At 44.1% G+C, this 26888-nt stretch overlaps 1 protein-coding gene and 1 long non-coding RNA gene across 2 annotated transcripts in view; one reads left to right on the forward strand and one right to left on the reverse strand.

Moving 5' to 3' along the window:
- The first annotated feature begins 1265 nt into the window (after positions 1–1265).
- On the forward strand, positions 1266–17026 carry LOC142587952 (carboxypeptidase inhibitor SmCI-like). Its single transcript, XM_075699350.1, has 5 exons — positions 1266–1417; positions 3003–3212; positions 6958–7140; positions 14170–14349; positions 16878–17026. The coding sequence occupies exons 1-5, from the start codon at positions 1348–1350 to the stop codon at positions 16967–16969; spliced, it is 735 nt and encodes a 244-aa protein (XP_075555465.1). The 5' UTR covers positions 1266–1347; the 3' UTR covers positions 16970–17026.
- Positions 9631–26888, reverse strand: part of LOC142587954 (uncharacterized) — a 39947-nt gene continuing 22689 nt past the window's right edge. The window contains exon 3 of the long non-coding RNA XR_012829652.1: positions 9631–9786. This is a non-coding gene — a long non-coding RNA (uncharacterized LOC142587954). The remainder of the gene's footprint in view (positions 9787–26888) is intronic.

The following is a 26888-nucleotide window of genomic DNA, read 5'->3' on the forward strand; positions in this document are numbered from 1 at the left end:
CCCCTAGGGATATTTAACGCGCACTCACTGCAGGGGATAAGGGTGTTTTTGCATTTCTCCCCCGTCGAAAGGCGGCCGCCGCGGCAAGGACTTGATCCTGCGACCTCGTGCTTCATCTAAGCAACTACGGTGGGTCTCGCCACCTGTATTGTCTCGCACCACGAGAAATCGAGTTCGCAATCAGTCTACCGCCTTTGCCCATCTTTAGGCACTGGGTTGGCCCGTGTTTAACTCAATTGTCGTGACATTTGGCGACATGTAAGTATAGCAAAACTGGCAGGTAGTACCATTCTTTTTTTTTTATTCATTTCCTTACTTATATGTTCGAGCGTGAATTAATTGCTGATATTTAGGGAAAAAAGAAAGCGATGAAAAGAAAGGCAGAGGCGAGTACTGCAGGAGAGCACTGTATATCGCTCGGTAAGCACGTTAAGGGCGTAATCTTCTCGCGCCAGAGGCTGTTAGAGATAGCTCAATGCGCGCGGCTGTTGCTCTTCTTATGTATCAAGAGGCTAGCAACAGCTATGCTTACCCGAAGTTCATTCGAAACAGTGGCGCAATCCGAGCTGTGTAATATGAAGGTCGTTTCGTAATCCTCATCGACGTCTAATTATAACCAAGTAACTACGGAGACAAAGTCGCATGATCGAAACGTTTGCGAAGATGGACAAAGTTGCTATACCTACAATGCAAGGCGACTTCAGTGTCTGAAAAAGGGCACACTTAAATATTCTACAAGCAATGCTGCTCCGGTACAGCTGCCAAGCGTAGTTGCAAGGTTTCTGTCTAGGCGGCACTGACTTCATTACGGTTATGCAAGAAGAAAGAAACACATTCTTCTGCTTCGCCCACCACTGTGTCAGAATTGCGGCATCCGCCCCCGTTGTACCAGTGCTTATTTTCTTTTGTCCTCGCATGACAGATTTACATATTCATCAACCAGGACTGAAAACAAAGTGTTTTCTCTATAGCTATGTCTGGACACCAAACTTGCCCATCTGTCAGTCATTCTGCACTGAATGTTTGTCTTTGTTCGTGAAACACTGAACGTTGCTCACAATACACGTTAATAAAATGCCCAACCTAAGAAATGTCAGAAGCCTTGAGAAAACGAGTGAATACATTGAATAACCGAATACATATCAGCCCCTGGCGACATGCCCTCTACGCTTTGGAACTTCCAAGGAAAATTGCCATTAGAACTGTCACCCCCTTTGTTCGGGAATTGAGCATGGGTTTCTTGAACGGCTGCAAGGTTATCATAGAATATAATTTAGGCAAACAATACCCGTAGATATGCTTGACCAAACGTAAGAACTTGTCTGGAAGAGCGGTACACTTTTGAGTATGAGACACCCAGTAATGGCGCTTCTAAGCGGCTCCATCATTATTGTCCTAATGGTGACCGGCATCCATGGTAGGTAATTAATTTTATCACCCTTAATCACTCCAGAACTCCCCAATGCCTAGGTTAAATTTTGTGTGTATACGGACAAAACTTTGTTCGTAGATAATTTTCTCAAGCAGTGTAATGTTGGCAGTGAGACTAAGTAAAACGGCCCACGTAACGTCATCGAGATCGGTGTCGTAAAAGGGTCCATCATTGTAGTCAGCTTTTGAAGCACGCATTGAGCATGCGTAATTAGTATCAGTATTAGCTGGGCACTCAAATAAGTTGAAATAATTTCGGACAGCTTTGAATTGGAGTAAGAAAAGGAAAGCGTTAGAAATTCGAATTAGAGTAAAAGCACCAAAATTTTGGATGTTATATTTCCCGACAAAGCACACCATAAGCTTGTACTGGCCAATCTGACCGATATTTATCTCTTCGCCTGCCGCAAAATAAAATAAAAATGGCAGAACGCTGCTCCTTACATAAAAGCTGAAAGTGTCCTGCCGTATCTCGGACATGCTTTTCCTTCCGCCTGATTACTTAGTCTTAATTAATAAATCGACTTCGCAAATGTTGTAATTAGATTAACAGTGTCAATGAGAAAATTGTACTGACACGAAACACTCCTGCTACAACTTTCTGTTGCTCAATACGTGCTGCATAGAAGTGCTTCTCCGGGCGTGAAAGAAATCCGCGGATGCACGCAAAACGCCGCGCGACTGGCAGCTCGAAGCCCTCGAAGCGCCATCTGGCGTGCGTCTAAGTCCTTGTTTCCTGCGCGGTTTTCTACATGATGCAATACTATAATTAGGCCCGTGTTACACGTTCCTGCTTGCACATTGCACAGTGCTGAGAGATTGAAGCGCGATACTCGGAGAGCGTGGCTGCCAAAACATTTCCTGCATCGCCGGCGGGCCCTAGGGACACCGATTTGATACATTCACGTAGCAAATCAAATCGGGAACCTTTGAGGTGGATTGTGATTTCATTCGGTTCCCTCGACGATCACGCATCGTGCACCGGTGGCACAAAAGGGCCGGCCGTTGTGAGGTCCGAGTATCTCGTCTCAGCCTTTGAGCAATCTGCACGAAAACTATTGCGACACATTGATAAGCGCAACAAAGCGAAGACTGAATCGTCAACGCTGCCACAGGGCCGCGAATGTTGAAGGCTGCGCACACCTAGTGGAGGCAACTTAGCTCGAGCCCTGAGAAACATTAAGATCAAAGTTCCTCGAAGACTAATGCCTGCTTCCAAGAGTAATTCCTGGAGTGACTGTAGGGAATTGGCACGCTCCGTCCTCCCATACCCTTGCGTTGGATAGACAAAGCCAGCGTCGTGCTCTTATTTATGCGTCCAAAGCGTTCTTGTGACAGAGCTGCGGATTTAGAGGAGGATCACTTTTTATCACGTGTACGTCTTTTGCTATAGCATTCCACTATACAAATACCGTGAAACAAATTCTGTGATAGATGCCCAGTCGAGACTGAAAGACTCTCTGAATCGCCATAAATGTCCTTCCGGTCACAGTTTACTACTGCATGGAGCTGCACCTGTTCCCTCCAATTCAAGTGGTCACTGACGCCGCTCCGTAAATTCTGTTTTACAGCTGCTCCGGGAGGACCACCACAAAAAAAGCCACCGAAACAACCACCACCCATTTGCATGAAGCCACCGGTCCTAGGTCACTGTCAGCAATTAAATCAGTCCTGGTATTTTGAGCCGAAACACAACCGATGCAACATGTTCTCCATGGGCGCGTGTGGTGGAGGACCTAATAGGTTTCCCTCCGAAAACAAGTGCATGGCCACGTGCGCACGTGAGTAAAATTTGGCAGCAACGTGCCAGATGTGACAATGTTAAGCTTGGATTTGTTAGCGAGTTAGGACGGCAAAATGTCCCGTACCCAGGAAATATATGATGCGTCAATATTTCGGCTGAGCGGTTTCACACTCTGGTGTGACACCCACATTCAGTCTTCGCAATTAACTGTCTAACCTGGTGTTAATAAATTATGCGCCTTGCAGTCTGGTCGTATGCGTGTAGATCGTTGGAAACAGTTGTATTGATATAACTTCAAAATGACGGGTTTTGCCCAAAGCAGAGTCTGCTCACAGTTGGGGGGTAAAAAGCCCTGTTTCAATACCTCTTGGGCAAGCAGGTTAGCACTAATGCAGTTCAAACTCGATCAAACGAAACCCGATTTCACGAAGTTCCCGATATAACGAAGAAATTTACACCTGCCGGCAGGTACCCCTAGGGTTGAACGTCATCGTCAACCCGAAGTGGGTAAACTACATTGGCCAAACTCGATTAAGCGAAGCTTACCGTGAGATAATGTAGCAAAAGAAGGGGGTGATTTCCTTCTAATTTTGACACTGATGGGTTTTCCTTCGAACGTGCTCTCTTAAGGTAACGCGTTAAAATATTTAGGTACCCTAGTCACGGTCTCACGTTTACTTTGACGAGGCTGCAAGCCACGTGCATGCATTACCTCGATAGGGGCGGCTGTGGCTCCTTTTGTTATATTAAAGTTTATACAACATATGGCTGGATTAGCGGCAAATACGATGCGACGATAGCTTTTGCGTGTTGCTACGTTACAATTTCAGATTTGCAAGGACCAAAAATTTCTTTCTCAATTTTACGAACTTCCCGATTTAACGAAATAATTCGAGTGTGGTCATCACGTCAGTAAATCGAGTTTGAACTGTGTTACCCTCCTGCTATACGAGCCGACTACATCACTAACATCTGTTTGTAATTTACTGTAGTTTATTAAAAGCGTTCTTGGCTCTTGGTTTAAAAATGTGCATATTATAATTTCGGCGAAAAGTCAACATCGAAACTCCTCACGAGTCTAGAATATTAATGAACATTCAGTGATGTTCATCGCTAACAGACTTAGCCGCAGCGATCACTTTCACCCCATTAACGATCAATAAAGTGCTTTTAATTAAGCCATACACTCTCACAATTATAAGCATTAGGCTCTTTGTGTGTAAGGCTAACAGAGCGAGCGTTGGCTCGACAATTAAATTTAGCTTAATTAGCTGAGTATCCTTGCCTAGAGAGTTCATTCAACAGAACGCGTTACATACGACCATTCGACCCAGGGCTTACAAAGTAAAACTACTTGCATTGCTTTGTGTTAATTTGACTCTTTTCATTAGGGTTCCTTCGTACCGTTCAAGTGCCGTGTAGCTACCCTGGCTGGATCCATTACAAAGAACTTTTGTCCAGGTTTAACCTGTCCATGAATTGGATTTACGAAGACATTGTGACATGTCACCTCTTTCCTTTGAGCAGGTCACAGTCGTCATTTACTAAAAATTAATCATTTTAACTTTGCTTATCGTGAAACGAAATTCCACATTATGACCAAGAAATAACAATTGCTTTAGCCCTTAGAGTTTGAAAACTTACTTCGTATTGCCCCATGGTCCTACGAAAAGAAGACCCCAGCTAGTGTGCCACAGTACACAGAACATAATTGGATCACTTATTTTACTCCCCTCCACCGCGTCTGCGCAACCCTTATCACAAGAAATGGCTGACAGCACGCACTGTGCGAATTGGTGTAAGCGAAGCTTCGATAGCCCGTCAGGGCAAATGGCGCATTACCATAAGAAACGCGCATGATGCGGTTTGCGTCTCCTATGCGTTCCCTAACATTTTAGGAGCCACCGGCCACGGTGGCGTACCTAGCGGGGCGAACGTGAGCCTTCGGCATGGGCTACATCCTTGGGCGATAGGTTCTGCTGATACTATCATCTGCGGGAGATCATCGGCGCCCCTACACCAGATGTCGCCCTGTAGAGCTAGCCGACCAACAGTGTTCCAGTATTGTGGAAAGTTCGGCATAGCGCCAGAGCCTCTACCAGCTGAAACCGCGTGGTGCGCTTCTCGCGAGACTGCCATACGTGATTCGCGGAGGGCAACGCCGTCTGCTGGTGTTGCCGAGTGTTGCATCATTGCGTCACGTGACTCAGCTATCCACACTCATTTCTAGAAGCGAACGTGGCATCGCGACAAAAGCTTTTCATGTGGCTAGATCAGCGACAGCTTCTACTTTCTGAGCCAAGCAACGACGGCCAGGGCCACAGCACGGCAAAACACTTTCGGTAATGCGATGATGATAGTGGTGTGTGTTGAAGATCAAAAGCTTGGTTATAACAGGGATGGCTCTCGGAGCTAGTAAGCGTAGTTGACTAAAATATAAATAGCATCATTATCCTCTTACTGTGGCGTGTTCTTTTCGAAGAGTGTCCGGATATCTGCTGTGAGATTTTGATGTCAGTTTGTGGTACTGAGCATAGTCGAAGACATGATAATTTATTGACTTCATCGTACGGCATTCAGTAACTTTTCGGAAAAATAATGAAGTCAATTCATCGCTGGTGGAGAAATACGTGAGGGCCGCTGATGTGGCCCAAGACATCTTAAATGTGGCACCCTGCTTGTACTTTCACAACACCCGTATTTAGAAAAGACGTTAGTGAGGCACCACTCCTTTTTTCGCAAGTGTGTGGTAGGAGAAGAAGCATCGGAAGAATGAATTGCATGAACACAGAGTTTCATATCCACTTGGTGTTTGTGGTATAAACGCCAATAAGCGTTATGCACAGATATATTTTTTTCAAAAGCGGTCATCGGATTGCATTTTTTGTATTCTGTTTGTGCCTTGAAAATAGATTCTCATAAAACATTACCCATTCATTCACTTTTCCGCAGAAGCCTATAGGGCAGTGCCGTTCATTGTACGTGGATACTAGGAAGAGTTACTTCGGTTAAACTATGATACCACGGTAAAATGTGATTTTCTCCGGAGAAGCAAGCTAACTAAGCGTATATACAGAATATGTTTAGTATTAGTGCGCGTAAGAGCAGATCACGCTGGAATTTGGTCAAAGCATTAGCCTTGTCTAGGTCCCCTTATTCAAACAAAGCATCAAATATATGCAATCGAGAGAAACAGATAACTCATATTCACTCAAGAAGTACTACTTCACCACACTCACTAATAATAAAGTTATAACCCAGCAGACACGGGCGTCCACAACACTGTAAGCATCTAGTTAAATATCTGCACATTACACTAAGGCCGTCCTTTACGCGGTGGGACTCAGTCGTAGATGACGCTGCCTCCCCCTGAAAATTGTTGTTGTCCTCTAATCAGCCATTTACGTGTATATTTCTCACTAACCATGAGAAGGTGATGTAGATGCTCCAACGTAGATCGTTTACTTCCGCAAGCCAAATGGAGCTCTAATAGGCCTCCTACCTTTACATGCAGTTAACAAGCCTCATGTACAAAAAAAAAATTTGCCGTCAGCTACATTCTGATCATAATAAGCATCAGATATCGAGCGTGCACTTGTGCTAATCTTATCACCTCCAATAGACTGCTACGTTAGATCTGAATCCGATGCTCTATGTTGTGCCACAAAATTTATTTCTTCAGGAACATGAACAGGAAGCGCTTATGTTACATTCTGGTTATTACTCTGTGACAGCTCCTGTTCCGGTACTGATATCGCTAATCAGACCTTGCAAATTTTCAGAGTCCAAAGGTAAAGTGCCGCCAATGTGCCTGCAAAAACCACTTACCGGTGACTGTGAAGCAAAAAAACACGCATGGTACTTTGATCATAGACAGAGGAATTGCAAGATGTTCACCCACGGCACATGCGGTTCAGGCGGCAACTATTTCGCAAGTGAGAGAAAGTGCAAAGAAGTGTGTCTTCGTAAGTACAAACTTTATTAATAATTGGGCGTTGAGCAGTATTATCGACAAAGAAAATATACCTTCCAACAGGGGTATGTTTTACGTCGCTATCAATATTATGGAAAGTTAATAATAATACTAACTTGTTTATTTCCATCAACGATGGAGGAGACTGTGGGTAAAAGTCGCTTGAGCAACAAGGAATGTCAATGAATTCCGCAGACACCTCAACAGAGCAGGCAGCGATAGCACACGAATACAGGATACAATAGACTCAAAACTAATGCACTTTCATATTAAACAGTCACAGAAGTTAGAAATGAAAAAGAAGGCAAGGTAATAATATTTATTCGTCTTATGAGAAAGGACTAGTGAAATGTTCACGCAGTGTTCGCACAGATGTTTGGGACTTAATATTTGATTTAGCAAATAAATTTAAAAGTGTTGAAGGTGCATATGGTATATTTTTGCATGTAATAACTTGCCCGCGCCTAGGCCACCTTCCACTGTTCTGTGTAACGAGTGGCGGATGAATGCGTGTTTTTGTCAAGATTAGATAACTCATGTAAAGTGTAATTTCCGTTTAACCTCCCGGTTGAACACCATAATAAACCTATAATTACAAAGATTAAACGCGCGCATTACATTACCTTTCAAAAATAAATCTGATGTTTGTAAATTATATGGTACATCAAAAAGTGCTCGAGCAACTTTTTTTTATGTGTATGTATTCTTTTAAAGATTTGTGCATGTCGGCTTCACCCACACCAATAATCAGTAAAACAATGAAGAAAAGAAAGAGTGCATTGTAAACAAAAAGCTTTATTTTGAAAGGCAAGAAACATCTGTGTCATGCCATCATACCAACAACAAGGGCTATCTTGCCTAAAAGCGATTCAATGTGCGCATCCCAAAGCAGATTATGTGTGAAGGAAGCTCCAAGTCTTTTCACACTACTTATTATTTCGGTTGTTTCGCATGCATAAAGGAGTATCATGGGACAAGCGATTGTTTATTTTAGGCCGGAATATCACTGCTTTTGTCTTGTGTGTATTAATTTGTAGAATTCTTGGTGCTTACCATTCTTGGGGAGCTTTTATAGCAGCGTTAGCTTTCCTCTGAAGGCTAATATGTTCAGGCCAGTTAAAAATATGCTGGCATCGTCAGCGTACCTTGTGTACTTCGAAAGTCTAGATATTTACTAGGCTATTTATATTCACTATAAACTGAAATGGGCCAACAACAGTGCCTTCAGAAATGCCTCTGCTGATGTTTTAAATTTGAGTGGCAATGATTTATTTGGACGTGTAGTTAGCGATTACCTAGCTAAGATTTCATGAGGTTTAGACAGTGCCCTCGATTACCATAAGTATCAAGCTTTTCGAGTAATGTGGAATGGTGGACGCAATCAAATACTTTAGTGAAATCAATGCGCAGGCCGAGCAAGATATTCTTGTTTTCAAACTGTGATAGAATGAATTCTTGTTGAAGTAGGTCTACACAGGCGTTTTCTAAATGCAAATTAGGCTGAGGAGATAAGATAGTGCTTATCGAAAAAAGAGATTTTAGCAGGCGTACAGACATCGCTGACAGGCTACTGTGGCTAGGGAAGAGAATTTTAGGATGAAATTTATCTAGATACGGCCAACAGCGAGCAGGCTTAGGTTGGAAAGTTGGACCGGTGACGCACTTCTACCAAAGAGTCACCGTCGGCTTTGCACGGTAATATTTTCCCGTTCCGGCGCCATGCGTATTTGTACTCATTTTGTTTATACTCTCTAGAGAAAAAAAAAGCGATTCAACCTGTTTATTTGCGGACGCTGGCCTATTCCGTAAGCAATGCTCTCTGACGTGCGACTTAAAGCAGAGGCCGCCGCGAGCTAAGAAAGTAACTGGTACGCTTTCGCTATCATAAGCAACATCTTGATACGCGACGTATGATACACGTGTAAGGTAGAGGTAATATTGGCGCGTTTCATTCCCGAGTATATGGACGAATGGAAACTGGCGTGGACGTAAATGCTACTGTCCGTCGGTGCTTTGCAAGATTACCAATGCACTAGACGACTGAAGGACTTAGCCTGCGATAGCACAAGATAATAATGCCTGCGATCGAGGCCTATTTGTTGGAGCAGCAGTGTGTTTTGCTCTCGTGTCCAGGTTTGGCCCAGACGTAAGACACTAGAATATATATATATATATATATATATATATATATATATATATATATATATATATATATATATATATATATATATATATTAACGAGAAAGCTTGACACACTGGAAGGCGGAAACTTGCCTTTCTAGCTCGAAGCCAATAGATGCAAATAAGCATTCAAAAACTGAAATACGGGTCGGGTGGTTGTTACTCTAAGGTAGTCTAGTAAAGGGATTTATGAGCAAGATTTACTTTGGGCCATACAACAATGCCGCCTAGTCAAATGTAGGTAAAACGCAGAAATTAGTTTCTTGGACAAATACAACAATGCCGCCTAGTCAAATGTAGGTAAAACGCAGAAATTAGTTTCTTGGACAAATCCTGGGTGACATTTATTAAAGTTTCTTGCAATCGAGGGAGGACCTAAAGGTGAAGTAACTGTTCAAATACGAATTTTGAATATGGCCCGAACTTTCGATACAAGAATTGCCGAAGATCAGGGAGTCTGAAAAAAAATAGAAGCATGAAATTTAGATGTCCGTGACTCTGCACTAACAACAACAATCGCAGTTCCGTAAAATTCATCCGTCACAACATCCTAAGTGATTATTTTATTATAATGTAAATCTTATGGGAATTTCTTACAATGTTTACAAAGGTATCGCAAGAGTCATACCCACATAGATACTTTAGATTTCGGAGCCACGCATATTTCATCAATTTTCACCAGGTTACATGCACTATTCGATTCAATTTGCGAAATTGTGATATCGTTTTTCGCTGCAGAGTTACATCCTCGTAAACATGCAGTGTAGGTTTCAGAAAATTTGCGATTTTCAACAATCTTTTTTTTTAACATCGAGACCGTAAATTAATAATATGCTTGCAACGTTCGCTAGAGTTTAACTTCTCCGTTTAATGCAACGCACCTGATGAAATTTAGTACTGCAGTTGTCGAAAAAAAAATTTCGCATTTCCCATGTTTTCAGATAGGAGACCACAAGCTAAAGCTCCCACTTTAGTTGTCAGTGTTATTAAATTTCTTTTCTAAGTAAACTTACTAGGCTGCACTTGATATAAACTAAGGTTTAGTTACTATGGCCGAGTCTGACTCGCACGATTTATTATTGCTATATTTGCCACGGAGGCGCTTGACTCCCGTTGTGCGCTAAAGGTGAGCTGTGTTGGTCTCCAGTTTTTTTAGCATGACAACGACATGCTCAGGCGGCCGGACACCGCAATAAATGTAACCGCTAACCGGCCTTATTTTTTGTGTGGATGTGTTCTGTGCATAATCACATAAAATTATTCCGACTACCGTGTAGGCGCGAGCTCGTCGCCTGCGATTCACGCGATTCACGAGATTGCACGGGAACCGCGTGACTCACGCGACTGCATCATCGTTCTCTTGGGAATGTCTGGTGCTTTGTGCGAGCGATGTCAAATGACTCGGAGGTCGACCGACAACTGCTTTTATCCATGACTCCACTTCGCGGCCGTACTCCCAGTTTGGCCACAGACGGCTCCTTATTTTTGCCATCATGGCATCGTTCCCCGTTTGTAGCTGATTTATTTATTTATTTATTTATTTATTTATTTATTTATTTATTTATTTATTTATTTATTTATTTATTTATTTATTACACATACTGTCAATCCCTCTCGGGATTAAAACGGGAAGGTCAAATATATATAGTAGTAGCATTTGCAAACAAAGAATATAAATACAATATATAATCACAGGTGTGTTATTGCAAAGGTTTTCGCTTCGCTAAATAAAAAAATTAAGTACGTCATCACAAATGCCATATTTGAGTACAATACACTATAGCGAAGAAGAATCTGAGAAAAGAAAAAACGGAACAAGAAATAAAAAAACCACCGGAAAACACACGTGATATAAAACACTTAATGAACATGACAAACAGGATGCAGTCATGGGTATAATGCATCATACAAAAAGAACACTCATAGATTGACGTGTTAGGCTATGAAGATCGGCAACAAACCCGAGTGTGTAAACCAGAGCTGTAGATGTTTTCCCACTGAATTAGAAAATGCATCTAATGAGGAGCTGTTACTAATGGATTCAATCAGTTTATTGCACTCTCTTATCGCTAAAGGAAAAAAATGAATTGCTAAAGCAATCGGTATGAAAATAATACTCATTGAGTGCTTGTGCGTGTTTATGTCGCGTTGGCCGTGTTTCATTTCTGGACATGTATCTAGAGGCATCAATGTTAAGCCGGTTGTGTAGGAGCTGGTACTTAAGTTTAGAACGGGCTAGTACAGCTCGGTTTTTTACTGTTAGGATTCCGGCTTTAGTTTGGTGTGTTTGGTAGTAGTAGAAGTAGTTTGGTGGGCGAGTCTGTTAACTTATGTTTATTGTATATATAGCGTAGAGCTTTCCTTTGTATACCTTCTAGTTTTTTTTTTTAATTAGTTGTTTAGTGCATGGGAACCAGATAACATTTGCGTACTCAAGGACTGACCTGACAAAAGTTTTGTAAGCCAGCAGTTTTGTATCGGGTGGTGCTAGTCGTAGGTGCCTTGCAAGAAAGAAAAGGCGTTTCATTGCAGTCACTCTAACGTTATTTATATGGGAGTTCCATCTGAAGTCATGTGTTAACGTTATTCCGAGGTACTTGTGTGTTCATTACCTCGTATTAGTGGCACGCCGTTAACGGTATACATAAAGCTCAAGTTACTTTTTTTCTCGTGATTGAAAGAACAGCGGATTTCTTAGTATTAATGGTCATCCGCCAGTGGGCACACCAGTCAGACATAGCTTTCAAGTCGTTGTTTAATGTTATGCGGTCATCATGTGAGTTAATATTTCGATAAAGAATGCAGTCGTCTGCAAATAGCCTAATGTTTCCTGTAGTTTTTGCCGGCAGATCATTAATAAAAATTGGCAGTAAAAGGGGAGCCAGAACGCTTCCTTGGGGCACTTCCGATGTTACCCGGGGTGCCTGGGATATCTTTCCGTTCACTTCGACAAACTGGGTACGGTTAGTAAGACCCTGTCTATCCAGATAGTCGCAATCCATTTGAATAACTTACTGACGATTCAAGCAGCGAAGGACCTCTAGCTGTCCTCAAATGCCAAGACGACTTTTGGTCACGGCGCTCAGTGGCCTGACAGCACGCAAATTCGTGTGCTCCATTCCATTATTTCCGTACGCATCAGTGTACAGAGAGAAACGTGCGTTTAGCGCCGAAATGGAAGATACTGCCCTATGCACCTTACTGCGCTTTCAATTCTGTCATGCACAAGCAGCACTGTGCTGTTGGCAGACTAACGTCAAAGAAAAGCGCGAAACTTTGATGGATAAAAATATTTGGTGCCTTTGTTGCCGAGCTGTTATGAATAGGACTAAATGTATAGGTATTCCGTTATCAAGCCCCGTCTATCCGGCATGTTTGGTGAAATGCTGCGCCACCTTCTAAATAATTACACAGATTGTTACGCCACGCAATTTTTGTAGTTCGAACGAATGACCAAAATATGTCCCGAGACAAATAACGTTCTTACATTTTTTTCGGTAAACTTCTGAAACGGAATAAACCGCCTGCTTAAGAAATCACCATACCTATTTGTGTAGTGAAGCAGTTTGAGTAACTTCCTAATTATTCTTTTAATGGCACAAATAGAAGTTACGCGACTGAAATGAAGGTGGCACAAAACCACAATGGCGGGAAAAGAATGGGTACCACAAGCACTTTGAAATAGGACTGCGATTTCTTCAAAGCAAATACAACTAAATAAAGTGCGGCTTCTCAAGAGCATTAGTATACTCCACTTTAAAGTGTGCTACGAAGCATATTGTACTTACGCTTGTTAAGAAAAATGCCACATCAAGTTGCTTTGGACTATCCTAATTCGAATTACAATATATTATTGCAACATCATGGGGCTAAATAGCTTAGTAGTGGAGATGTTTGGAGGGATTGATCATGTGGTGGCTAGACTTCGCAGTTACTCTAACTTAATTTCGGAATTGCGAGATACCTTCAAAAGGAGATTGGAGGCAGTTATTTAGTGAATCTTTCAATATCCATTTGGACATCGTGATCTACCGCGCATATGAAGTAAGTGCTCATTCATGCGATCTATTTCGCCTAATTATATTGCTGAACTTACTCTCCGCGAATAAAAGAGTCGTTGCCAGTAACAACAAGTGCACCTGCAATATAGATGAAGTTATCAACGATGCACCTAAATTTAAAATAAAATTGTGCTTTCTTAGCCACCCAATAAACAATGTCTCGCGCAAAGAGAAGAAATCGTTAGCAAACAGAAATTATAATTTAGAGGCATATGCAGTCTTGCATGCAACATACAACACCGTGATATTGCTAGGCGACATTCTAGGAGCACCGGATGAAGGCGAAATTGACTTAGTGGCAGTAGAGACCCACTGGCGACAAAGAGCCAGGAGTGCCAGCATAGAAAAAGTTAAGGTTTCTCCGTGTAGTGGCTGGAGCCAACTCATTCTGCTTAATGGCACGCGCGTACGTGCTTACCAGGTACTTGACCTCAAGCTTATCCGCCCTGACAAAATGCACAAAGATCACGTGGCCATTCCAGGGGAATGAACCGAAGGGTTATCGACGTTTTCGGTGGCGACGTGGCCTTAGCTAGAGGCATTACTCGAGACAGCGTCCCGGCAGTCCGTAGAGAGTCAGCTAATGTGTCTCAGCTGGAAGACCTGCTAGCTAGCGGAACTATCGCCTTTTGTAACCTGCACCAAAAAATAGAGTTTGCGCATTGTAATTTTCCAGGTTTATTGCGATAGCAGGTTATTGTGATTCATTCGCATGACTCATTTTTGAAAATTGCAGTACCTTGCGCTAATGTCGCTAATGCATGTATTTTCATTTGCAGAAGTGAAGAATCCAGTACTCGTCTGCAGCGACCAGCCGAGATCAGGCTATTGTTTGGGCTTAAACACTTACTGGTATTTTGACCAGAACAAGAACAACTGCTTTCACTTCAAGGGCTGGTGGTGCGCAAAAAATGCTAACGGATTTATATCTTACAAGGTCTGCATGGACAGGTGCAGCTGTAAGTGTCGAATATTACGTCATTTGCCAAATCACCGAGAGTGTCTCATAATGACAGTATAAACTGCGACTTTTTCGATGTTATCACAGATTTTCTGGGTCATCAATTTTCAATGTTTCCGACGTGATTTATTTTCAAGTAACATAGGGGTAATGTTGCATCACATATTCTTCTACCACACATAGTTCGCTAACCCCGTGCGCGCATTTCAAATGTAGATAACGACTCTATATATACGACATTCGCAGCATGTACATTTAGATTACAGTAACACACGTAAAACGGAAACTTCTAGAAATTTCGCAATATCTTAGGTGACCAGCCCCCAAATTTCTTACAAGAAATCATCGCTTACAGCCGTTGATTGCCATGTAAGTCTTAAGGAAGGCTTAAACGAGAAGAAAGTGGGTTAACCGAGGGACCCAATTTTTTTTAGTTATGTCATAAGAAGCCACAAACAATGATACCAAGGACAACGTAGGGTAAATTACTTGTGCTGAATAAATGAAATAAAGAAACGATAAATTAATGGGAATGAAATGGATGAAAAAACAACTTGCCGCAAGTGGGGAACGATCCCACAACCTTCGCATGAATGAATGAGATAAAGAAACAATAAAAATTATGGAAATAAATGTGGATGAAAAAGCAACTTGCCGCAGGTGGCGAACGGTCCCACAACCTTCGCGAAGGTTGTGGGATCGTTCCCCACCTGCGGCAAGTTCTTTTTTCATCCACTTTCATTCCCAATAATTTATCGTTTCTTTATGTAATTTATTAAACACAAGTAATTTGCGCTATGTTGACCTTAGTGTAATTGTTTCTTGGCTTTTATGTTTAAATTTAAATATTTTAGGGTACTTAAGAAGGCTGATGAAATTTTAGCCTCAATATTAAGAGTGCATCCTTTATATATAAAGATTATATACTAGGATAATGCCAGCAAGCTTGAAAGTAGAAAAAAGCGAGAAGCAAACATAGACAAAGCGACAGGAAGGTGGCTAGTTTCCTGTCGCTTTGTCTTTGTCTGCTTTTCGATTTTTTCAACTTTCAAGTTTGCTGGCATTCTTCTAGTATAACCATGTACCCACTCGCCCAACGAGCCACTCTCACCAAGATTATAGTAATTCGGCTAGCAGCTCGTGTTGAGCTCTCTTACCTAAAAAGGATTGTGGCACATTCTAAAAGAGAGAGTGTAAATATACCTAATGTGCAATCAGATTCTCGCTGCCAATCGCAGGGCTGGTAATATTTCCATCGCTTACTTATGTAAAGCTTTTTCTGTTTCGAGCGGAACACAGATTGTGCATGGTGCCCACGACACTCATGTGCTCGAGCCATCTCTGAGCTTGAAAACTTAACACGTTATCTTCGTTTCCGTATCCTGGGTTCTGCCGTCACTTCGGTGAACAAGCAGTCTGACGAAGCGCACTGACGAGACAATAATCACCTAACTAACCTAACTAAATAACCTAACCAAACGAAACATGCGTGCTACTCTGGTAACGCACACTGGTTAGTATATCGGACCCCTTCAAATCTAAATTCAAAGAACTTCAGCGCACTCTCATTCGCTATTCACATTTTAGATGAATAAGTTGGTCTCGAGGTGTTGGATTAATAAAAGCAAGACTCGCTGATCACTGGAAGTGTATCGTTGCTTGTAATTTTTAGAGCTTCCAATTGAAATTGATGTCAGAAATGTTAGTTCGCTAGAATTTATTGCTTTCATTTGCATGTATTTGCACTATTTGTATCACTTTTAAGTCTACTTCATAGAACTTTTAACTCAAACATTTCTTTTCCTTTTCTCATCAGTGTCATTAGGAAAGGTGATAACGAAATTTGGGTCTCTTAGCTCCAGCAACGCGTGTAGGCAGCCTTTTACTTGCCCCAGTGTGACAGAAACAGTACATAAAATGTAAAAATGGGTTAGACTCCGCTGATCACTTGGTGCTCGTTATTAGAGCATGAGAGGTGCTAAGAGGTCACCTTAGCAGTTGACAAACATTTTAGCTAAAGAGAAATTGCCTGATTTTCTTCCTTTATCAACGTCGTAAACTCGTGTATCTTGCTACAAGCGAGTATTTACTATATCTGTGCGGCTGTTCAGATATTGGTTCTCAGCATCCCTTTAAAACTCGAATCATCCCCACCACAACAGAAGGGTCGAGCCGTGAGAAATGTAAAGAAAGTTCCATGTCCCCAATTGTATCCCCTTGAGGGCGAGTTCAGTTTCTTCAATTCAGAGAATCCAGCTATGATAATGTTGGCACGCCTCCTCAGTCTCTTGCTATTCGTTTTCGTAATCTTTCGATTTATTATAATTGAAATGAATGGAGCACGTGAGATGTGGCATGCCCAAAACGCGTTCCTTCCGTTTCCTCCCACCGTTTCCTTAGAAAGCGTGTACCTGATAACTATGTAATGCTCGGTTTTACTCAGACATGCAACATCACCGGTAGTTTGCTGTTATTTTTTTTTCGAATGCGCTGACAAACGAACTTCTTTGATTCCCTGAACTACAGATACGCGATTACCCAGGAATTGTCCACAATGCAAAGAAAAGCCGGAGCAGCAACCTGACCAGAAGAAACGACCAGTAAAAGGACCGAAATAAAAGCAATCCGTTCACGCTCGAAGAAATTTTCGCTCTATAAAACAATTTTAAAATCAATGTTCAAGGCGTCAGTCCTGTAATCACTCCTGGCAGCAACTGCGGCATAGACGTGCTATCTGGAAAGACAAAACGCAGAGCTCCAGCTAGAAGCTTAAAAGATATTAGAAAGCTACTTTACCCTCGTAATAAATCATAGTAAAACAGGGAGTGAAAATAAATTCACCTGCTTCTTTGTACATAGCCTGCCATATAAACTCAGTCGAGGACATTTTATCGAGGTACTGTAGAGAGCACGGAGGCGCAGTTTGTAGTCTACAAAATCTAAAGATTATTTCTCATACATGACCAAGTAGGTCGAGTGAGTTAATACTTGTAAGTTAGGCACGAAATGGATGCTTGAAGCATTGATCGTATTGCTGTGGGAAGAAACGTAAGTATATTTAAATACCTTTGTAATGTTCGGGCCAACACGCGCCGCGTAGCAATAATCCCACAGCTTCCGCGTCGTCTTTCGGACCGGAATACAATTCCTCTTCTTGAAACATGACACACTGTTACATTGCCCTTGGGCGGAAGAAGCACCTTATTGGTGCGCCTCACCTGTTCCAGAAAGGTATGGTTTGAGGCGGCGGACGCGGATGACGTCATAAGAAGGCGCAGGCACGGTTGCCTCGAGTGTAGCCACTTCATATGTGACTTGGCGGAGAATGCGGCAAGGACCGGAGAACCGCGAGAGTACCTTTTCTGAAACACCAACACGCCCAGACGGAGACCAAACTAGGACAACGGTACCTGGTTCGCTGTCCTGCTCGTGATGACGTTGGTCGTAATGGAACTTCTGGTGTGTCTGTGAAGCGGAGAGACAAATGCGGGCATTCTGGCATTCTTGGGTCACTGTGACTATGACGTCACGAGCACACTCTATCGGGGAGTCGAAGGGGTGAAAAACAGTCTAGAAAGCAAGGGCAGCTCGCGGCCGAATAGGAGGTGGAAGGATGAGGAACCGGCTGTGCGTGGCGCGAAGAATCGTAAGCGAACGTGACAAATCGTAGAGCAGTGTCCCAGTCGCGATGATGGGAAGAAACATACATGAGGGTTTATTGTGCGGTTCAGTCGTTTGGTAAGACCGTTAGTTCGAAGGTAATAGGTTGTAGCAAGCTTACGTTTAGTTGTGGATGATCGAATAAGTTGGGGATGACTGGCTATAAAGTATCGGCCGCGATCGGCGAGAAGTTAAAGAGGTGCGCCTTGGTGAGGGATAACGTCGGAAAGGAACCAGTCAGCGACGTCTGCAACGCTGCTGATGGGTAGGGCTCTTGTAATGGCAAAATGGGTTCTATATAGTCAGTAACCACGGCAATCACCTTATTTCCAGCACTCGATATAGGCAATGACCCGCGAAGTTCAAAGCCAAAGCGAAAGAAAGGGTCGGTTGGTATGCATAGAGGCTGCAGATGACCAGCAAGAGGCATAACTTGTTTCTTTTTTCCGGCGTTGACGCGACTAACACGCGGCGACATAGTGACGGACAAGACGGTTGGGAGCACGCCCGAAAAAACCTCGCCGAATGTGGTCATACGCCCGAGAGACGCCAATGTGCCCAACGGTGGGAACGTCGCGCAGTTGCTCGAGTCTGTCGAAGACGTGGCGGAATGACCGTTAGCAGCTGGGGCCCATTGGTGTGCACGTTGCGGCGATACAGGGTGTCATTCTGCAGCACAAATATTCGAAGGAATTGGTCGGACGGATTAGAAAGCGCGGGCGTTAGATCAGCTGCCGCAAATATTCATCGCGCTGTTGTTACGCACCAATGACTCTTCAAGACGAAGAGCAGAAGAACGGCGATCGGTGCGGGATCCACTAAAGCATCCGGTGCATCGATGGCACAACGAGACAGGCAGCGGGCGTCCAGTTGTAGACGACCCGACTTGTAGATGACCCGACTTGTGGATGACCCGACTTGTGGATGACCCGGCTCGACAGTGTAAGCGTATTCCTGAAGGCGTAGGGCCCAGCTACCTAGACGGCCGGTGGGATCAGCGGTTACTGTAAATGGTCGACCACATAAGTAGGTTCGGAACAGGTCCAGCACCCAAATGTGTGCGAGACACTGTTGTGCCGTACACCTTAATATTGTAATTCAAGAAATAAATATTTTGAATGACACTTGTAAACATAACCACATCGCTAGTGACGTGCTGAAACGCTGGCACGCTTGCACGGACTGTTTTTCTCAATATTAATATTAGAAATACTCTCGAATCTGTACCGCCAAGTTTACGCGAAATAATGTTCGTTGTGTTCTAGCGACAGATGGAGGTTAGTTCTTGTAATCAGCACCAGCATAAGACGGTGTGGTTTGGCATAGCTATTCGGCCCACTATACATTAAACGCAGCGGTATCACTTTCTGGTACGGGTTGGGGACACTGCCTTTCAGTGGTTACGTTTCGGAGATTCTTCTTTCATTTGAAGTGCCGCCTTGTGAGAGCGTTTCAATAACCTCGCGCTGTAGCCACTGTGTCTTGTCCTGCTAAAAAAAAACAAATAAAAGTGGCATTGCATCGAGAATGTCTACGACTTCAGGGAGTCCTAGTGCACTGAATTTATTTACTAGAACTGCAGAAGCCTCTCACACCAAACACCGCCATTTTCTGTCGAGTAAGGAATGCTGGCTGATGCACCCCATGTCAGCTTCGTTGCAGAACACCTCCTCACTCCTTATTGCTGGACTAGATTGTTCGAACTTCGTGCATGGGAAAAAAAAAGTAAACATAAGTATCAAGAGGTCCGGACGAAAGAATGATTGCTCACGAATACCTTTAATTCCGAACAGAGATACATTTTATCAGGGGAGCACCAGTGGGCGCTAACATATTTGAGACCGGATAACTGACCACACAGCAGTAGACTTTGATTGTCTGAATGCGTGTCAATAAAGAAAACACGACAAAAAACAATGTTCACTGCTGCGCAGGGCAACGTACCTGTCCCTCATACAAACAATTGTATTGTTTTTTAAGAAATATGGCAAGCCTGTACTGACGCATTTCAATGCCACAGAAGCTGTCCCTTTGGTGCAAGAAGCATGCCGGGTCGCTAATTGCCTAAGTGTTTTGGAGGGTCTATCAAATTCACTTGCGGTAGGGATGCTATTAGCCAAACAGGATGCGGCGGTAATGACAGAGCACGGGAGCAAGGGCTTTTATTAAGGAGAATTTCAGCAGATTTCCTAATACACTGCTGCTTCTGCGTGAGTCTGAAATATTTGTAATATCTGCGTACTCGAAAAAAAGCAAATATGCCTCATAACCTGATTAAGGGGAGCCACAGTACATTCGAAAAATTTGGAACATTTGTCTGTGCGATCGGTTGTATGCGCGATGCGTGGTGCGGTGTACATCAGTTAGGAGAAATGCCACTATATATTGACAGTTTTGATATATGCGTAATTACCTGGCTCATTGAAGCAAGTAAAGAAAAAATGCGGATCCCCCACCACGTGAGGATGTGCGGAAGCAAAGGCTTCAGTGGTATTTCTTTTTCCCCGAAAACAGTGTTCTTTCATATCGCGCATATATAAATACATTTGAGAATAGCAAATTGGACACATGTTTGTCGAGGAGCACCTTGTTCAAAATAAACATGTTGCGCTTGATCACATGCATACCACGCATAGCAACGCGAGAATGACCACGATAGTAGGACCACGACGCCATGATGACGACTGTAAGGCGATGGCGCTGCGACGACAACGAAATGACGATGACAGCATGGCGACAATGGCATCACTGTGCCAAATTCAAACAACGAAATTCAGAAGAACAAATAGTCCAAAAGACAACATACATAGAGTAAAATAAAACAAGAAATCTATTCTTATGCTTCCAAATACCGCAGTTCGTGCAGTTTTGCAAAACGATACCTTGACCTTGGGTCCACGACCTGTAATGCATCCCTCATTCATCATTTCTGTCGTCGAAGTTATTCTCTGTGTCACAGTGTATGGTTTCGCAAATCGAGGTAGCTAAACGGAACGACACTCTGATATTTATTCACACTGCTTCTAGCTCCCATCTATTTTGAAATCGCCAACAAAAATTTGACCTTGCGTTCAAGACCTGTGCTACGTCGTGCCTCCTCAATAACTGCTTTCGCCACAGCTTTTGTCATCGTTGTTAATAACAATGCGCAATCGCTATCGTAATACCGCCGTGTTGGTCCCCACCGGACTCGTCGTCGACGCGCTACCGGTAGTTTTGCTAGCGCTGCCAAAAATTCTACCTTAGAGTGGTTGTACACAAGGCTTTTTAATGCCTCATCGCTTTTAAAAACGAAGTTACTGGTGGGTAATCAAGCCAAGATGTTCGGTGTAATCGCAAGTGAGTTAGCGGGGAGAAAGCTGTCGCTATGGAGACTGAAACAGAGAGTGCCTACGGCGGGATTGGGAGCGGTGGACGGATACGTCAGTTTCTTCCAGCGAGGCAGCTGGCGCGTGTGCAGATTCTGCAACACGTTGACCTCGCTTCTTTGTCTCGCTCTCCTTTGTCTTTGTAGTCAGTGTCTCGCCGAGCAGACGAAGCGGGGTTGTAGCAGACGAAGCGGGGTAGCGGAAACGTAGATGGCTAAGAAAACTGACAGGACAAAGGATAACCTGCCAAACGGACGTGACGGGACGGCTCTGCGCTTGCGTGGTCCGAGTGACTGACCAATCTCGGTTTCCTTGGAGGTATCGATAGCGTTGAACAGAAAATAAACTGGTTAACATCACTCTTTACATGCACCCTGTTTTACATACAAGCTATTGCTTACATAGACCATTTTGAGCTCCCGCGGCGTCCTGGGACTTACATCGTAGAGACAACGGTCGGGAATGCGCGTCATCTGCTTGTGTCCTGTGCGAAGGCTGCTAACAAGAAGCCTGTGCACCTAGAAGATTTGTCGCTTCGCCAATATCGCTACAGCGATATATGTGTACTACTCGCTAATAAATCATTTACCCACAGTCAAATTTGCTTCTACATGGCTTTTACGCCTACTTCTCGTTCCCAAGTTTCTGCCCTGCTGGTTAGTACCGCTAGAGTGCAACGACTGAGCACTTGATTTCTCAGCGATAGTGGTGAGCTGCCGGTAAGGATCTCAGAGAACGCGTCATATGCTCGCCAAGTTATTACACTGCGAGAGCAGTGACAGCAGGAAACGGGGTTCCTTTTGTCGGTCGATTGGTGTGTGCCTTCCGGCGGACTAACGGCTCAGTTACCCTATCGCCAAGCACCAAGCCGAATTAGGGCAGAAACCATCCTCCGTATGATTACCTGAGTCAACTCGAAGCACCTTCTCCTGCACCTGGGGCAAAGGCCAAACAAACTCACGTCTTCGCGGGAAATTCAAACGCTCGTTGTGAAGCACCGCAAGCGCCGGCTGCGACGCCCCGACGACCGGAACCAGGAGCGGCCACAGACCCTACCCACCAAGCCAAAAATTCCTTTCCGACCAAGTGCTTTTGAAAGTACCCTCCTGCGTTTCGCAAGTGGTGGTCGTCCAATCGCCACGACTACGTCTCAGCGGCCCGTTCAGTGTCTGTCCGCTTGGCATGCCGCTGTTCTTGTGCCGCGCGTCGCGTCTTGCTGGCGCTCCACGCCCGCGCGCGTCTCGGCGGGGCCGTTGCATCGCCATCATGCCTCACCAATTCTGCATCGCACACTTGTGTAGTCCATTAGAGCCCTTGCATTGTTACACTTGTATTTTGTTTGACACTTTCGAGGGCTCCTTGCTGTACTTGCAAGTACAGAGGCCTGCGCCCGCTACACAGCGAACCTAGCGCATCCGAGCACTGTACCTGTACCGGCGAGGGGAGAAAGGAGGCGCCCAGTAAACTGCGGCCATCGAGTGGGCACTTGGGGACGTACGCGCATCGTTGCGAGCTCTGTGTCCTTGGACGGCGTCGCGTATGATCTTGTCTCTCATTGGACCAATAAAAGCTTCACGTGTAAAAAAGAAAGAAAAGTGTCCTTCTCCGCAAGATCAACTGCAAGCACAGTAAGTCTGAAGAATCCCCGTTATGATTTTACCGCGTGTAGAGAAACTCCCAGAAATAGAGTATTTACGTTAAACTTACAAGAGCAGGCTCATCAGAACCAAAGGTGAGAACAACCTCGCGGCAAGAACCAGGGGGCCATTCCTCACAGAAGTATGATTTTTTTTTTCGATATAAGGCTACCAGTGAGCCCATATCTGTTCTTTGGCACCAAACAATTCATAAGTCAGGCGATATTAACCTACAATGTAACTACAGACCAATTTTACTTACCCGCACATCATGTAACATTTTGGAACACATTATTCTCAAACACTTAACCGCATATTTCGAAGAACATATTCTAGTAGATGTTCCACACGGTTTTAGAAGAGGTTTATCGGCAGTCACTCAGCTAACAGAGGTCGCACACGATCTCCCTTTAACTATAAATAATCACAATAAAACTTGCCTACTTTTACTTGATTTCAGTAAAGCCTTTGATTGAGTGTGCCATACTAAACTAGCTGCCAAAATTACAGCTGTGAATGGCAATGGACCCATCACTGCATAGATAAAAAAACTTCTTATCTCACCGATCCCAATTCGTCGTCATCGGATACATCCCATCTGCTCCGGTTCCTGTCACATCAGGGGTCCCACAGGGCTCAGTAATAGGTCCGCTGTTATTTATGGTTTTCATCAATGACATTACAAATAACATTGATTGCAAAAATTATTCTCTTTGCAGACGACTGCATAATATGCAGAGAAATACGTAATCACGAGGATCAAGTTGTGCTCAATGATGCACTAGCAAAAATAAACGAATGGTGTGGTAACTGGCAAATGAGCGCTAATACAAACAAAACGGCTTGTATGACAGTAACAAGAAAAAAGAACCCATCGCTTTTCCACTACAAATTTAACAGCAGCCTCGTAACTAGAGTTCAGCAGCATAAGCATCTTGGTTTAACGATAACTTCCGACCTTAACAGGACATCACATATTACGAACTTTACTTCTTGTGCATTACGAAAACTCTTTTTTCAAGAGGTGCCTGCGGTTGGCACCAACTAACGTCAAACTTTTAACTTACATTACATTTGTGAGAACTGCCCTTGAGCATGCTAATGTCCAACGGTTCCCGTACACTAAAACAAATGTATCTAAACCGGAAAGCATCCAGAGAAAGGCAATTAGGTTTATCCATCGAAAATACCGGCGCAGCGATTCCCCAACTCTTCTACTAACACAGTCAGGGCTTGCAACTTTAGCTGTTCGAGCAAAACGAGCTCGTCTAAAACTTCTGCATCAAATACTACACAACCGACTAAAAATAAATGCCTCTGCATACGTTACATTTTCCAAATCCCGCGTACTTCGTCATAATCATCCATATAAACTAAACGAGTTTTCAGGGTCTTCCAGCTCTCCTCATTTCGTGAATTTGTTAGACTCTGCCTTGAACTGTTGTTTCCACCTTAACTGCGATAGAGATGGAGTCTGACGCGCGTCCAATGGACTGGCCAGTGCCCGCGGCGGTTGCCTCCAGGAAGCGCAACGGCACCGAGAGCGACACTGGCAGCGACGACACGATGTAGTGCTATGTCAGCAGTGAAGATTCTTGTGACGACACCTTCGAGCTGGTGCGGAGTCGTAAAGCAAAGCGCAGATTTCTCAGTGCATCATCGAATTCGAGTGAGTCCCACCGTGAGATCTTCGCGCAATACCAAGGAGCTCACCATCCGGTTCGCGCCAGTTCTCTCCCCCGACAACCTGAGGCGCCTCAACAGGCAAGCTGTGTCTTCACATCTAGAAGCGCTGGTTCCAAATGAAATCAAAGACATCAGAGGGAACACCCGTAAGAACGTCCTAGCGATTGACGTAGAACACACGGCTGCGTTGGATTCTTCGCGCAATGTCACGGAACTTGACGGGATGAAAGTCCGCCCTCTTATTCCGCTGGGCAAACAAGTCAGAAGTGGCGTAATTTATGATGTTGACGAGACCATTGTCGACTCCGATCTGTCGATCTTAATCAAACTAGCTACAGAAAACACCATCATCACAAACGCGTTCCATCTCGGCACGTCACGGTGTGTCAAAATCATATTTAAAGGCGAATCCCTACCATCGCATGTAAAAGTGGGCCACTTCCGACACGCAGTTCGCCCCTTCATGCCAAAACCGCTGCAGTGCTGGAAGTGCATGAAGTTTGGGCATGCGAGTAGTGTGTGCAAGAACACTACCGTCTCTTCTCGCTGCACTGGGCCCCACACCACTAATATGTGCGAGGCCAGTGTGCTGAAGTGCACAAACTGCAGCGGCCCTCACGATGCATCCTCGAAGGAATGCCCTTTAATTCGGAAGGAAATGGCAATATTGAGGAAAATGCTTAGAGATAACTCGTCTCACCGAGGAGCAGCAACATCTATTAGGCGGCGACGATCGCGTCGCCGACGTCGATCGCGAACCTCCAAAGCCTCTGCAGAGCGCCAGCCACGTACATTGCCACCCACTCTTCCGCCCAGGCCAAACGCAGTCAGCTCGAAAGATAGAGCGGCATCGAACAGCACAGGTGCTGACGCTTGGCCTGCACTCCCGATGCTACATGCCCCTACTGAGCGAAATCAGAGTTCTACAGCAAGGAATACCTCGTCTGTTCCTGATAAATTGTCGGACCAGAATCAACAAGTTGTTGTGAAGATCAGCTCTGTGATGAGTGCTATTCTTGTTCATCTGGACAAGCTACAGACACCCACAGCTCGAAGTGCGTTACAAGTGCTGGATGCCATAAATCCGGTTCTTGCGAGCCTTCAGAAGTCCAGTGCTTGAGAACTTCTATAGCAGAAACATGGCTCGTCGACAACAACAGTGATCGTTCCGGGATGATGTCAGAAGTGCCTCCATATTTCAGTGGAATGCGTGAGGCCTAAGGTCACGTATTTAGGAATTTCGACAGTTCGTGTTCGACAACATCTTTCCTATAATACTGGATATCTGTGAACCGAACGTATCAGCCTCGATAAGACTATGAGGATATGAACCTTTTGTTTCAACCACGTGTGTCCGTCGTAGTAAGATTCTGGTTTACATTCGCAAAGACCTTACGTATTTTTCCCAACCCCTAGCGCCACACGACGGTAACCAATACGTCTGTGTTACTGTGAAAAGAAGAGGCTGTCTTTTAGTCTTATTGGCGCCTACCTTTCCCAAACAAGTCAGTTTAATAGCAAAATACTAGAAGATATTATTGATCGTACTGCCGGTCCTTGGATAATAACAGGGGACTTCAATGCTCACCACCATATATGGGGAAGCTCCAGGATGAATTCGAGGGGCAGGTCACTAATATCCTTTGCATCAGGCCACAACCTGTCGTCTAAATGACGGAAGCCCGACATTTCTGCGAGGAACAACGTACAGCAGCTGCGTTGACTTAACTTTGGTGTCACGTTGCCTGACTTCGAGCGTGCAGTGGTTCACTGATATTGAAACATAAGGAAGTGATCACATTCCGATCTATGTGAGAATCGATGGACTAGACGCCGCATTAGCGGTTGTATCTCGCCAAATCGACTGGCCAGTCTTTCAAGATCGTGTAGAAGACACATTCAAGAAACATATCGCACGCAAATTGGACGACATAATTATACACGCAATGCAAGATTGCACGCATTGCTTCACACATTCATCAAAGCGTACAGAGAATGACATTTAGTTGGAATGGCTTCGTGCACTACGTCGCCGAGCTGAAAGGAGGTGCAGGCGCATGAAGTCAATTCTTGACCTCAGAGAAGCTCGGCACATGCCAAAGAAGATAAAGCGCCGAATGGATGAGCTAGCGGTTTAAAGATTGAAATGCTTTTGCGAGTCACTGGACCTCCGCAAGCAATCATCC

Source organism: Dermacentor variabilis, chromosome 7, assembly GCF_050947875.1.
Source record: "Dermacentor variabilis isolate Ectoservices chromosome 7, ASM5094787v1, whole genome shotgun sequence".
Lineage (NCBI taxonomy): Eukaryota > Metazoa > Arthropoda > Arachnida > Ixodida > Ixodidae > Dermacentor > Dermacentor variabilis.

Excerpts from the sequence above, each read along its gene's own strand:
- LOC142587952 (XM_075699350.1), top strand. The coding sequence starts at position 1,348 with ATGAGACACCCAGTAATGGCGCTTCTAAGCGGCTCCATCATTATTGTC. Across the intron at positions 3,213-6,957 it reads GTGCATGGCCACGTGCGCAC|AGTCCAAAGGTAAAGTGCCG; the intron begins GTGAGTAAAATT and ends GCAAATTTTCAG. Across the intron at positions 14,350-16,877 it reads CTGCATGGACAGGTGCAGCT|ATACGCGATTACCCAGGAAT; the intron begins GTAAGTGTCGAA and ends CCTGAACTACAG.